The 13,741-nt window shown below is 39.0% G+C and overlaps 1 protein-coding gene across 1 annotated transcript in view; it reads right to left on the bottom strand.

Annotated features, from left to right (window-relative positions):
- Positions 1-3,838, bottom strand: part of LOC130070684 (uncharacterized) — a 17,209-nt gene extending 13,371 nt beyond the window's left edge. Inside the window, exons 1-9 of the mRNA XM_056235169.1 lie at positions 3,789-3,838; positions 3,373-3,405; positions 3,160-3,249; positions 2,919-2,990; positions 2,312-2,400; positions 1,548-1,650; positions 1,255-1,360; positions 700-752; positions 351-420 (exon numbers count right to left, since the gene is read on the bottom strand). Coding sequence (XP_056091144.1) covers positions 351-420; positions 700-752; positions 1,255-1,360; positions 1,548-1,650; positions 2,312-2,400; positions 2,919-2,990; positions 3,160-3,249; positions 3,373-3,405; positions 3,789-3,815 — 643 coding nt within the window. The 5' untranslated portion in view covers positions 3,816-3,838. The remainder of the gene's footprint in view (positions 1-350; positions 421-699; positions 753-1,254; positions 1,361-1,547; positions 1,651-2,311; positions 2,401-2,918; positions 2,991-3,159; positions 3,250-3,372; positions 3,406-3,788) is intronic.
- Between the last annotated feature and the right edge of the window lie 9,903 nt (positions 3,839-13,741).

The following is a 13,741-nucleotide window of genomic DNA, read 5'->3' as shown; positions in this document are numbered from 1 at the left end:
GATTGAGTGTTTGAGTGAGTGTTTGAGTGAGTATTTGAGTGAGTGAGTGTTTGTTTGAGAGAGTGAGAGTGTTTGACTGACTGAGTGATTGAGTGTTTGTTTGAGTGAGTGATTGAGTGTTCGTTTGAGTGAGTGATTGAGTGTTTGTTTGAGTGAGTGAGTGAGGGAGTGAGTGTTTGAGTGAGTGATTGAGTGTTTGTTTGAGTGAGTGAGTGAGGGAGTGAGTGTTTGAGTGAGTGATTGAGGGAGTGAGTGTTTGAGTGAGTGAGTGATCATAAACATTAGTACAGGGTCAGGTAGTAGTAGATTCCATTTTGTTATTACATGACTTCTGCGATATTCTCTTTTACCTTGACAAATGTAGCACATGTGTGTGGCTGCACACTCTACATGCATCACTGCCCCACAGGTACATGACTCCTGTTAAAACAAAACAAAGAGAAAAATCGCATATAGAATAGGGGTGTGAACCACATATACATAACAGGTTGGTAAATTATTATATACATGTCAGGTACAGAGATTATGGTATACTATATCTGAAAAGTTTCCATTCCTAATATGAGTTCTCATGGACATGCATGTGAGTGTATGGTCTGTATGCATTTTGTGTGTGTATTGACATGTAAATTATAATGATTGATTATGCTTGAATAAGATATGCAGAATATCACTTTCATATGTGAAAACCGCACTTACTGTCTTTCTCCCTGAAACATTTTTGGCACAAATTCCACATTTTTTTGTTCGATCTGTAAATACAGGATATATATATTTATAAATATATACTTGTCTTTTTTTCTTTTTTGCTTATTAAAGGTAAATATTCTCATTTTTGACCACTTGCCCCATTTCCAGTTTCATGGACTGATGAAAAGAAAAAAATGGTAAATATTTTAAAATTAAAAATTAATGCTGTTCTACCTAACCATAAAACAAACATAATTTGACTTTTTAAGCCAGTACAAAAAGCTCTGAAAATTACTTCACTGTGCACCCATGCACTTTGGTTTATGGATTAATTAATATTTTTTAATCTATACATCTAATATATATATATATATATATATATATATATATATATATATATAGCGGCCTGTTACTTTACTTTTTTGACTAACAAAGGAGACGAGTGACATGATACTTATCTCCAGTATCATTCAACAACATAGAAATATGGCAAGGGCCCAAAATTCTGAACTTTAAATATATATTTATACCTATTAATAACATTTCAATCAATAAGGCACATACCTAAAGACTGAAACAAAAGTGAGGCCAGGCGCATTCTCTCTTGTTGTATTGCAGGGCACTGGAAGGAGGTAATGCAGCCACCAGACTTCATGAATTCAGTGGCAAACTTGAAGGAAGGCAAAAGTTTTTTGACGAGAAAAAAAAGGATATTTGTCACTAAATACATAATCAGACAAGTATTTGCGCTTTAATATAACAATGTACATGGGTAGATTATATATGATAAAAGGCTTAAATTCAATTGGTTGACACATGCCTGCAGTGATTTACACTGGGTAACATAATTAACTTACTGCAAGTGTGTGGATACCACATGACACGGAATCAGTTTGCAAATTGTGTTTTGTGGTTTTAATGTTCCACTCTCCTTTCACTCCCCTTGAAGCTGCGAATGCACTGTAATTAACAAAATCACAATCACCACTAACATCCAACTCCAACAGTTAATTTTAAAATAAATATTTTGTAATCATCTACTCATACCCATGTCAGTCAAAACTGTATTTCATTTGTTGCTTCCTCGTAACAAAGCTACAGAGAGGAGTACTTATGCTAGTCATGTAAGCATGACTGTGCTAGAGTGGGTCTGTATACTGTAAATAGTGCGAGTTGTGAGGCAGTTGGTTAGAAATCGATCAGCTGTAAAAGTACTTAATGAGGCAACAGTGTTAATAATAATGCATTACATTTATATAGCGCTTTTCTCTGCACTCAAAGTGCTTTAAATGGAAGGGGGGAATCTCCTCAACCTTCACCAATGTGCAGCACAACCTGGATGATGCGACGGCAGCCATACTGCGCCAGAACGCCCACCACACACCAACCAGCATATTGGTGGTGAGGAGACAGAGTGATGAAGCCAATTACTGTATATATATATATATATATATATATATGGAGATGATTAGGAGACCATGAGAAATCGATCAGCTGTAAAAGGACTTAATGAGGCAACAGTGGGTAGGTACTGCCATTTTACATAATTTGGCCCTTGTAGTAGATTTTAGCCCATTAGATGACTGATATCACTATAGTAAACAAAACAATAAATACCTACCTCCAGTGTTGAGCAATTGCTTGGCACTGCCACTCTGTCTCTCCAAAGGAGTTGAAGTAGGTGATGCACCTTCTGTCAACATTGCAATGCTAAAACAGAAATATTTGAAGTTATAATAAGACCATAAGACACTTATTGCAATACCATTCACTCTGCCTTCTGGCCCTGACATGCTCCAAGTTCCATGGTCCAACACCGCAGAAAATTGCACCAGAATACATGATACTGACTCTCTAGAGGTGGAAGTTTGGAGTACTTTTAATAACTAGGCGTTCCAGGGACATGAAAAAAAAGACTCATGTGAGATGCAGCTCATCACGGTGTCAATCTTTTTTATTCATAATTTGAGCATGTAATAAAAATAGTTTTTTGTATTTTGCCTTAAAGTTGTAATATGTTAATCTTAACATACTTATGATGCTAGCATAACATTTTAATCAGATTTGTTAACTTTCATGGGTTTTGTGGTGTTTAAGACACATTGTTACATAAAATAGAAACATTTGGAAGTGGTGATTGGCAGATAAGTAAGATTTTTGTATAAAGACAGAAATAAATTGGAATCCACATGTGAAAATGATTTATCCTTTAAAAAGGTTTGACTCACAAAAAAGCTCCAGTGATTGCCACCCTCGAGATAAGCGCCAAACATCTCTGTTGTCCCTTTAAAAATGTTATTCTGTAATTCAGAGAAATCAATATAATCAAAGGAACCTAGTGCATATGACAATCATCTAGAATCTGATTGCTGTTTAATTAAGCTTACTGAAACCTAGTAGCAGCTATTCATTAACATAATACCTAACAAAAAAATGCAGATCAGTGACAAATCATTTAATCTTCCTTACCTTGAGAAAATAATGGCTCTTTGCCCTTTTTGATCCGTCCAGAATTTTTGTGAGTGCCTGAGAATTTACATGCACAACCCCTGGGTGATCCTGATTTAAGGTAGAGGAATAAAATATTTTCCTTTTTAACAGAGTTGAAAAAATAAATATGTTTCAAATCAATTATATACTGTACAATATGATTCAAATTATTGCTGCTAAAATTACACTTACCTTGCTAAGGACATTACATATGGAATCCATGACCTGAAAGTTTAAAGGAAAAATGTGAGGTAAAATATTTCAACTGCTCTATGTTTTGAGTCAAATAGAAATGTTGTAAGTCATTTATCATCAGTTCCTGTTCTAGACTGGACTTTTAAGGTACAAAATGCCCAGATGTCAGAGGCATGTTTTGGTGCTAGACAAGAGCTAATACACAAAGCATGCTATTTATTTCTATGCATTCCCAGTTTGTTTATATGTATTTCAGTGTTTTTCAGCATCTGACTAGAAAAAAAAAAAAAGTCTTTGTGAAACCCATGCAGAACTTCAAAACAAATTTGAAGGCTAAATGCTAGTCAGAGGCCATGGTTGTTTGTTTTAAAGTGTAAGAATTTACATAGCTTACTATAAGGATATTAAGTTACCTCGTCAGAAACCTCGTTGTCCTCCATTAAAGTTTTAAAACTTTCCACTTGTAGATTGTATGTGCTTTGCACACTTCCTATGGTGAACTTTGGCCTTTTATTTTGGAGACACCTTAATGCTTTATCATCTACAAAGATGAAAAATAATGAATAGATGCCACATTTTGCAAAGCACATTGGGCTTTCATTAACAATAAAATTGTATATAAATCAAATAAATCAATAAAAATTCAATGTTTTATTGTCAAATCAATAAAATTTAAAATGCCCATCTGATAACATTGCAAATGTATGTTTATAACAACATGCTGTGAGAAGTTGCTTCTCTTGTAGCTTCCAAAGAAGCAGCCTCTCCCCCAACCGCCAGCAAGGTATACATTGTGTTAGATTTGAAAACGTTAAAAATTAAACATGGTTTAATTACATCAAATAAGGTAAAAAAAAAAAAAAAAAAAAAACATACCTTCCATTGTGTGCTGTTATTGCCACTTGGTGTCCTTTAGTCTAAATACAGAAGCAATGATAAAGACTTATTATAAATATGATTATTTTACAGATAGGTCTACTGTGAGGTTATATCATCAGGGAAGCAATAGATGGAGCACATTTTATTATATTTTATTGATCTGGAGCGTTAACTTGAGGGTAACATATTAATATGATGGTCTGAGGACAACATCATGTAACAGAATAAATCAGAGACGACTTGAGGTCAACATATTAATATGATGGTCTGAGGACAACATCATGTAACAGAATAAATCAGTGATGACTTGAGGTTAACATATTAATATGATGGTCTGAGGACAACATCATGTAACAGAATAAATCAGAGATGACTTGAGGTCAACATATTAATATGATGGTCTAAGGACAACATCATGTAACAGAATAAATCAGTGATGACTTGAGGTTAACATATTAATATGATGGTCTGAGGACAACATCATGTAACAGAATAAATCAGTGATGACTTGAGGTTAACATATTAATATGATGGTCTGAGGACAACATCATGTAACAGAATAAATCAGTGATGACTTGAGGTTAACATATTAATATGATGGTCTAAGGACAACATCATGTAACAGAATAAATCAGTGATGACTTGAGGTTAACATATTAATATGATGGTCTGAGGACAACATCAGAAATAAGCTAATTCAAACGTTTCTCCCTGAGTCGTCTTTTTTTTTGTAGCTAGGCACACTATAAAAACTATACGTTAAACATCTAAACAGTATTTTCATCTTCTATTGTTTTTATTTTTTGAGCCAGAACGTCAGCGATGCTGATCAATTTTGCCTGGCAATTTTACTGTTAAGCACGTCAACATATGCGTTATAGCGTTATATTACTTCAATGGTGGAAAAATGCTAACGTTATTCAAAAAACAAATATGTTTAGTCATAGTAAAAGACTGCTGTTAATTAATAGGAGAATGTAAAAAGCCGTTGGTCTTACCTTGTAACTTGTGCACTTGTTGGCAGGGGTGTGTTTTTTTTGTTGTTTTTTTTTAATTTGGCGGACTCGACGGGGGGCACACGGTGATGACATCATAAACGTTGATTGGCTGAGGCAGTTGTTGTCCCAGGGTCATCATAAAGATATTGGTCTCAGGACAGCTCCCACTTGGCAAAATCAGGACGAGCATGAAATTCTGTCAATGTTCTCTCTCTCTCTCTACCCCTCCCTCTTTCTCTCTCTCTTACTCGCTCACGCGTGTACGTTATCCATTGTCCAAACTTTATGCATTTCTCGTTCATTGATGTCTTATTGTATTGTTCATTGTTGTCTATGTGTTTGTAAATACATATATCCCATGTAACCGTAGTAAATACATAAGTAGTCATGCCTCTATTAAATTAATCATATATTCATTAGATTGATGTGCTGTCTCTTTGCTCAATTTCAAGTCACTTAAGTGCCAAAGGTCTAACTTATGCTACAAGCTTTACGAATTAAAGATACTTTAAAGAGTAACGTTATGTGTTGATAGGGCGGGAAACCCAATTCTTCTGGCCAGAGAATTGCGTTTGCTGAAATCCTATAAAGTAAGATGATATTGTGGATCCCACAAATATTATCCTGACAATTGAGCTAATTCATTTTACCTGTTTGTGAAACATGGTCCGTGTAATTAACTACAATCAACTTGTGGTTAATTTCCGGGATTCACACGTATGCATGCAGGTAAAATGACAGATCCTCCCTTAGAGGGAGATTAAATTTAATGTAAGACTGATCTAATCCAAACATGTATGAATAATTATTAATTACCAATTATTAATTATGATATGCAAATTCCCCACGGATTAGATCCGCCCTGAATCCTTACAAAATTGGTGGAGAAAATGCTAAGCACACTTTAAACTTGTTTCTGAGCAAAAAAATCAGTTTTCAATCTATGTCTATATTGTGATTTAATATTGTACGTGCGCCTCGAGTGAGCGAACGCAATGCGAACTCACCGCTGCAAAATAATGTCTGACATTCCGTTTGCCATTGTTAATAACTAAAAGTAAACTGCAGTTCATAGTATTAAATTTGTCCCACAAAAGACGAAGAAACCTCTTTTGAACGACGACATTTTTAATGTTAAACTCCCCTGTCCGAACGATGTTCTTCTGTCAGGGTGAAGACAAGATTTTGTGAATCGATGCTCTTTCACTATTCTTAAAAAGGCCTTATTTTATAATCGTTAGATTAACGATAAACTCCTGGTTAAAACATTGACGTAGCTACTCAATTGTAAAAACCTAAAGCATATTTAATCATAGGTGCTATTTGATATATGTTATGGGAGTCGAAAAACAGATGAATAATTCCTGTTTTCTCTCGCACAACGCAGCGACGAATCCTGCTAGATGTGCTTGTAAAACATAGCACCGAGAAAAAAAAAATCCAACACTGAAAACATTTTTCATCATATATGCTATTTGATAAATGTTATTGGGATCCGAAAAACAGATGCCTAAATAATTCCTGTTGTCCACAATTTACGTGTAGTGCAGCGAAGAAATCCTGCCACACACTTGTGTGAAATATAGCATCGGAAAAATCCAAAACCTAAAAAACATTTTAAATCATAAAATGCTATTTGATAAATGTATTTGTATCCGAACGACAGACGTGTAATTCCTGTTGTCCCTATGTGTGTGTGTAGGAAAAATCCTGCCACGCCGTTTTGTGAAATATAGAACCGGAAAGAAATCCGTCGAGATTTAAATTCCGCACTATTTCGGATTGATGCAGCAATTGAGGCGTGTAATTCTTTGCACGCCCTCTGAGACAGTCACATGTGAAAGCAGGCGGGTTGCAATGCTACTGCCAAACGCTAGGGCGCGCCCTTGAGTTTCCCAGTATCAGACGGCCTCCACGTCCTGACTTTACCCTCCATGAGCGAGATGTCGCCATCGTGTGGACAATGGTAACAAGGTCATCCTTTCCTAAATAATTTTCTCTCAGCACCATTTCAGATTGTTCCAGTGAATTCCTGAAATTGTGTTTCTAACTTTCAATGCATGTGCAAGTTCCAGTTTTAATAACATGATTTCACTACTGACTGTGTACATTTATTTTGAATTTAGTTCAAACCACGTTTGAATTTAAAATTCAAAAGTAGGTATTAGCAGTTTCTGATGACTAATCAAATATAATGCCAACCTTCAATTTCCTACACTTATTCAAATTTGGTTTGAAACAAACAAATTTCAAATTAATTTGAAGGAAGTCAAGATTCCTGTTAGATTCCTGTCATTCCTGTCGGGAATGGTTTTATGGCTTTATTTCTATATTTCCTTTTTCAAATTATTTTTAGTAATTTTGATTCGATACGTTATGACAACTGTATCCTTACTTTCTAGAAGTTACTTAACATCTATGCATATGCTTGATTTGAATTGTAGTTAAACCAGTTTGAATGCAATTTAAATCAAGGTCTCTGTCAGCCAGATTGACCACTAGGAGGAAGTGGCCCAAACCCTTAGTGGCCCAAACACGCCACTGCAGCTTGCTTCCTCCTGTGCTCTTCCTGCTGCACTTAATCTCTTCTCTGAATGGAGGCTAGGTTGTTCCGATAATTAACATCGTCATAATTTCCTTTTTGTTTGTACCATAATTTTAGTAAAGCCGCTGCCTTCGATTTTTTTTTTCTACAATAAATAGACACTCAATTTGATTGAGATAAAGAGAGCTTTAAAGGAGAACTCTGGCGCAAAATGAACCTTTGGTCTAATTACACATTGTTACCTAGTCAACCGTTATCTGAGATTTGTTTTCATGATTATCGAATGTAAATAGTTTTATCTCTAAAAACAGTTTAGCCTATAAAGCTTTTATAACGCTAGTATATTGGGCATAGTGTGATGACAAATAAAAATCGCTTGTTAATACCACTAACAAGGCTGAAAATAGACCCACACTAACACGGTAGCATAATGAGGGTCCCTACCTTCAAACCGAAGCATTGAGAACTTTGTAAGTGTACAGACAGTTTAATAAGAAGATATTTTAAACATACAGTCAACTTCGTGTATACAGGCAGAAGCCATCTTTGAAATACAGCCTTTACCAGTCGATCTACGAACGCTGATCCAAGTGCGCTGGTGAGAATGATAAGGTGAGCGCGAACAGCAGGCTTGGATCGGCGTTCGTAGATCGACTGGTAAAGGCTGTATTTCAAAGATGGCTTGTGCCTGTATACGCGAAGTTGACTGTATGTTTAAAATATCTTCTTATTAAACTGTCTGGACACTGACAAAGTTCTCAATGCTTCGGTTTGAAGGTAGGGAGCCTCATTATGCTACCGTGCTAGTGTGGGGCTATTTTGAGCCTTGTTAGTGGTATTAACAAGCGATTTTTATTTGTCATTGATCTATGCCCAATATACTACCGTTATACTAGCTTTATAGGCTAAACTGTTTTTAGAGATAAAACTATTTACATTCGATAATCATGAAAACAAATCTCAGATAACGGTTGACTAGGTAACAATGTGTAATTAGACCAAAGGTTCATTTTGCGCCGGAGTTCTCCTTTAATTCACGTTGAGGTTCACTTGTCCTTCATCCTGTTTTGTGTTTGTAGGTAGAAATTTCTCTCGTGCTGTGGTGATCTGACAGTCATCTCTGCTTGGGGTCCAGCAAGCGGGTTCGTCTGACCTGCGTCACCAGCGCTGACTGAGCGCGAGTCTCGGACTTTCCCGTATCTCTCCGTTGGTGCGGCCCGCAACACATTACCAATTTGGCACTGCTGGTTGCGTGAGAGGGCGCACATCGGTACAGATATACGGAAGGGCCCGGGACACTGCTGTCAAGTGTTTGGGGATGACAGGAAGACCAACCACAATGCTGACTCCAACCCGAATGACCTCATTTCACCCCAGGCAAACTAGAAAAAGGTATTAAACCCATCCACTTAGTATTGGCCACAGAATCTATGAATTCCCCCGGTCATTGAAGCGTGTGGCTCCCTTCTCCTCTCCGAGCCACAAACCGCAGGCTTAGGCCTCCTCTTCCCTTGTAACACTTCCTGTGTACTATTGACGCCATTTCATTACAGACCTTTCCATCTTTGATGGTTGCATGTTACTTCAAACTTTGCTATCTTGCCACTGCTCTTTTCTGTTGTGCTCTGTTCCTTTCAGTTCACCTAGAAGACAGAGCCTACCTGAGACAACAAGGAACGCTGAATAATAGTTTGACAAACCAAGCCGATAGCATCAGCAGGTGACCACTAAGCTACCGCCCTGTTAAATTTTATTCAGGCCCATATTGACCTACCTAAATTGTCCCACCGAATGATTTAACTGTCTGCATCAGTTAACCAAAATTTTCATACACGGCATAGCCCGTATTATAGCTCGTTAAACGTAGAACGAAATTTCACTGGTCTCTCTGCGTGTGTTGTGTTCCTCTCGCCCACAGTGAAGCCAGTTTTTTCCGGTCCTACAGTCCCACAACCCGCTGGGACAACCTCGACACATGGCTGACGGCCATGATGGCTAACTTCCTGCCCGAGGACGCTAGTGACTCAGAGCCTCGAGCCAAGAGCATCGCAGACGTGGACAAGCTGACGGCGCACAAACCAAGCCAAAGCTCCCACGACAAAGACCGGTCATACACGTCAACCTCACTTGCCAGCTCATCACACAAGAACGTCTCCACGAAAGGAGCCGCATCGCCCTGGAGCACAAAGTTGCAACGCTAAGGATGCAAGCCGAGGATGACAACGACCCCTAGCTACAAGAAGGAAGTGGAAAGACTTCAAACTGCCCTGTCTGATCTTCGTCGACACACAGACCGAAGAGAGCAGTCAGAGAAAAGAACCAGAGAGGAAATCAACGAGAAACTCCGACAAAGTGACGCCCCTTGCAAAGAGCAGAGACTGAACTTAAAGAGACTCGTAAGCCACAGCCTGCGAAAGAAACTCGCAAGAGGCCCGGGCCACAACCCACAAGCTCGTTCAGCAGAGACTGAACTAAAAGAAAGAGACACTAAAGCCAAGGCCTTTAAACACTTACGCACGGGCCGAGCTGAAATCCATGAACCTGCTCAACAGAGACACGATCTCAAAGACAAACTTAACATTTGTCCACACCGAGTTGAAACACTCTTATAGACTGCAGCATGACCGGAAAAGGGGAAACACACACCACAAATTTCCCCTGACTGGTCTGCACCCTTCAGCCAAGAACCCAGAGCTGTAAAGAGGTGTTGAAAGCCCACTGTTCAAAACATCACCAGCCGCTGCGGCAGGCCTTCATTAAAGAATTCTCTGATCCAGAATCCGAAAAGACTTAAAAAAAAAAAAAAAAACACAATCTACTCTCTCTCTGAACACTACTCAGAGCTGCCTCTCGAGGGCGCCCCACCAAACCATCGCCCTGTTTACAGAAAGCCAAGACCATTCCAGCCTGGAGCGGTACCCCTCTCAACCTGCCACTGGTAAGCACAAGTCTGAGCACACATCAGACAAACACAGTGCCGCCACGTCTCAGACAGCCGAGACACTGGAGTCGCTGAAAAGCTTCTTCACAAAAGACTTTCCAAAAATTCAAGAGGTACGAGCCTTCCATCCTATGGCTGAGCATCATACCTACAGCAGCACACAGCCACCACAGCTGACAGCTGCACAGCCTGAGCGAGACAGCACAGTTTCCCTCAGCTGGGTCCGAAACCCCAAAAGACCTGATCAAAAGGGGGGGGTGGGCCCGGAAACTCTGCCTACCCATCACTCTAGACAATGAGGTGAGCCTTGAAACATGGGTAGACACCGGCTCAAACCTCACTCTAATGTCAGCTCAACTCTTTGAAAAAACTCAGTGCTAAAGCTAAGAGCGAAGATCGAACTCTTATACCCCAACTATGTGAGCTGAATGTGCAGTCGTACAGCCAGAACGACCTCCGGCTCGAACAGAGAGCTCCCACTTACCTGACAATTGGTCTGTTGAGGCCTACCCACCCGGTGCACATCTCACAAATGGACATGTACCCCTTTCCGATGGGCAAAGACCTGCTAGAATGCTCTGAGCTTTGATTAGACTTCAAACACCTGACCGTCTGGGCCCAAGTTCAAGAACCCCGCCCCTCCAGTCACACAGGTCACCAAAGCCAGACTCCAAGGTCACAGAGTTCCCAGGAACTCCAGCAGCCATCCAGGAATACACAGCCTCAGCACCAAGTCAAGGTTCAAGTTCGCGACCCTGCACCTTCCAGCTCGCCAAATACCACGCAATGCCCACTCAACGATGCGTGACCTAATGCAGAAGACCTCCTCACAAAGACTTCCTAAAACCCCACTGACTTTGAACTGCACAAACACAGTGCAAGACTCTTCTAAAAGGGTCCCTGATCAGCATAAGGACATAGAACTTTTATGAATAGACGAAAATGTGTGATCAAAGAGACACAAGACTCTGCAATAGGAAAAATTAGACCTTTATTGATTTAAAGAAAATCTCGAATAGACGTGTGAGCCTCACCTGCAAAAAGACTATGCACGACTTTTTTTTTAAAAACAAACATTTGCGACATGCTGGTTGAAATGACACTGCTAAACATTAGTTTCCATGACAATGAAGGGTTACGAGAAACACTAACTCCAAATTGAGCATACGTCCCCTGTAACGCCAGAGTGTAGGACAACTACCCCAGTTTTACATTACTGTTAACCTACAGGCGTGCTTTTGGTCGTTGCGATCCAACCAGAACACAACGTGCGATACGCATTTTGATCGCTGGCTTGTCCACATGCAGATAAAACGATAGCTGGAATTGACATCTCTACTTTAAGTAAAAAGCCTTAGATTTCCAACTAAAAGTAGCATGTTCAGCAGTAAAGCGTAAGTCTGTTTGACAAAGAAACCTCATCTCAGCAGCTTGTAGACTGTACCGATATCTATTCTGCTTTGCTTAAAAGAAATCCAAATTGTAGTATGACTAAACCTGTGTCTAACAAAGAAAGCTCAGGACAGAGTTATATCTAGGTAGACCTGGGTGACGCTCCCCTGTCTACAACTGTAAAGGCCTTACAAATTATTGTTAGATTGATGTAATTCACCTACATTTTAGCTGCATCTACAAGCCGAGAGCTACCTAGCGATCAAAACTGTTTACTCGCTGAAAAGTCAGCATTCGTGCACGAGAGGGACGTAACTATATATGCTTAGACAAGCTTTGACTTACAGCAAATCTATTACCTTACTCTGTAAACAAATAGAATAAGTTGCGTAAGATAAAGAGAAGAGTTCCATGAGTAAAATTAGCTAATGCCAAAACACATCTGCATTTTACTTAATGTAACACCGAGTCCTAGAAAGACTTAAAATATAGGTGCATCCTGTTAACCCGTTTAAACATGCATAATTCATGAAAAATGTACATACATTCGTTAGGGACTGTTGAATTGTCTGACATGCTATGGTTCCCATGACACCGACTTGTCACAGGAAGTGCTAACTTGTGATGTCACTTTGTAAACAAACCAGCCTAGGTGGCTACGTTAACCTAGCATCCCTCCAGCTTACGCTAAGCTAAACTAACCTAGCATCCAGCTAGCTCACGCTACGCTAACCTAACCTAGCATCCAGCTAGCTCAAGCTAAACTAACCTAACCTGGCGTCCATCCAGCTTATGCTAAGCTAAATAAAGACTTCTACAGTTAGCAGTTAGCATAATTTACTTGAACCCTTAATCACCGCTTGTGTTCACACAATGTAACGTATTCTAAAATACTTTCCTTAACATCGGTTAGGGTTTCTAATTATTCACTTTCCGTGTTTGCAATTCCTCTTAGCTAAAGTTTACCTTCCCTAGTTCAGGCATAGTCCTTCCTAACTGTCGGAGGATAACTTCGCAGATGACCTGTTAATTAAACTTAAGTTTAACTACATGTAAACTGTGTAGCTAGAGAAGAATTCATATAGCAATAGGGATTTTCATTGGCAGGTGACTAACCCTTCGATGGGGCACACACGGTGTGGTCTGGAACACGCAATCGCCGTAACCCACTATGAAGTGGTGACCAAGGTAAATCCAAAGTTTAGTCACTAAGGCCACTGATTATTCTCGCCTTAAGATCATTCCCGTAGTTTTGATCACTTTTATTTCTTTTCGCTTTTAATTTTTTTTTTTTTGCTCTTCGTTAATTCTTTAATTTCTTTGACTTTAAAAATAATAGCACTCAGCTATTCCCTTGGCTATTCGATCACCTATATGATTTACTTTTATTTCCTCTCTTATTCAAATGTGGTTCCAGTCCCCATAGGGCCCAGAAAGGAAACAGAGACACCTATACTTGTGATTGTGTTTATTTTCAACAAGCGCACTCATTTTTGTGACCCTGAAACACAAGTATTTCAGCACTTTACTAGGGCACAACTATAGTCCAGAGAATTGATAATAAGCATTATTCAAATAGGACAGCTGTCCTTTTTCCCCCTATCATTCACT

Source organism: Rhinichthys klamathensis, unplaced genomic scaffold (assembly GCF_029890125.1).
Source record: "Rhinichthys klamathensis goyatoka isolate OS25496 unplaced genomic scaffold, OSU_Roscu_1.1 h1tg000413l_1, whole genome shotgun sequence".
In the NCBI taxonomy this organism is placed as follows: domain Eukaryota; kingdom Metazoa; phylum Chordata; class Actinopteri; order Cypriniformes; family Leuciscidae; genus Rhinichthys; species Rhinichthys klamathensis.
This window is presented reverse-complemented; position numbering and strand designations above follow the sequence as displayed.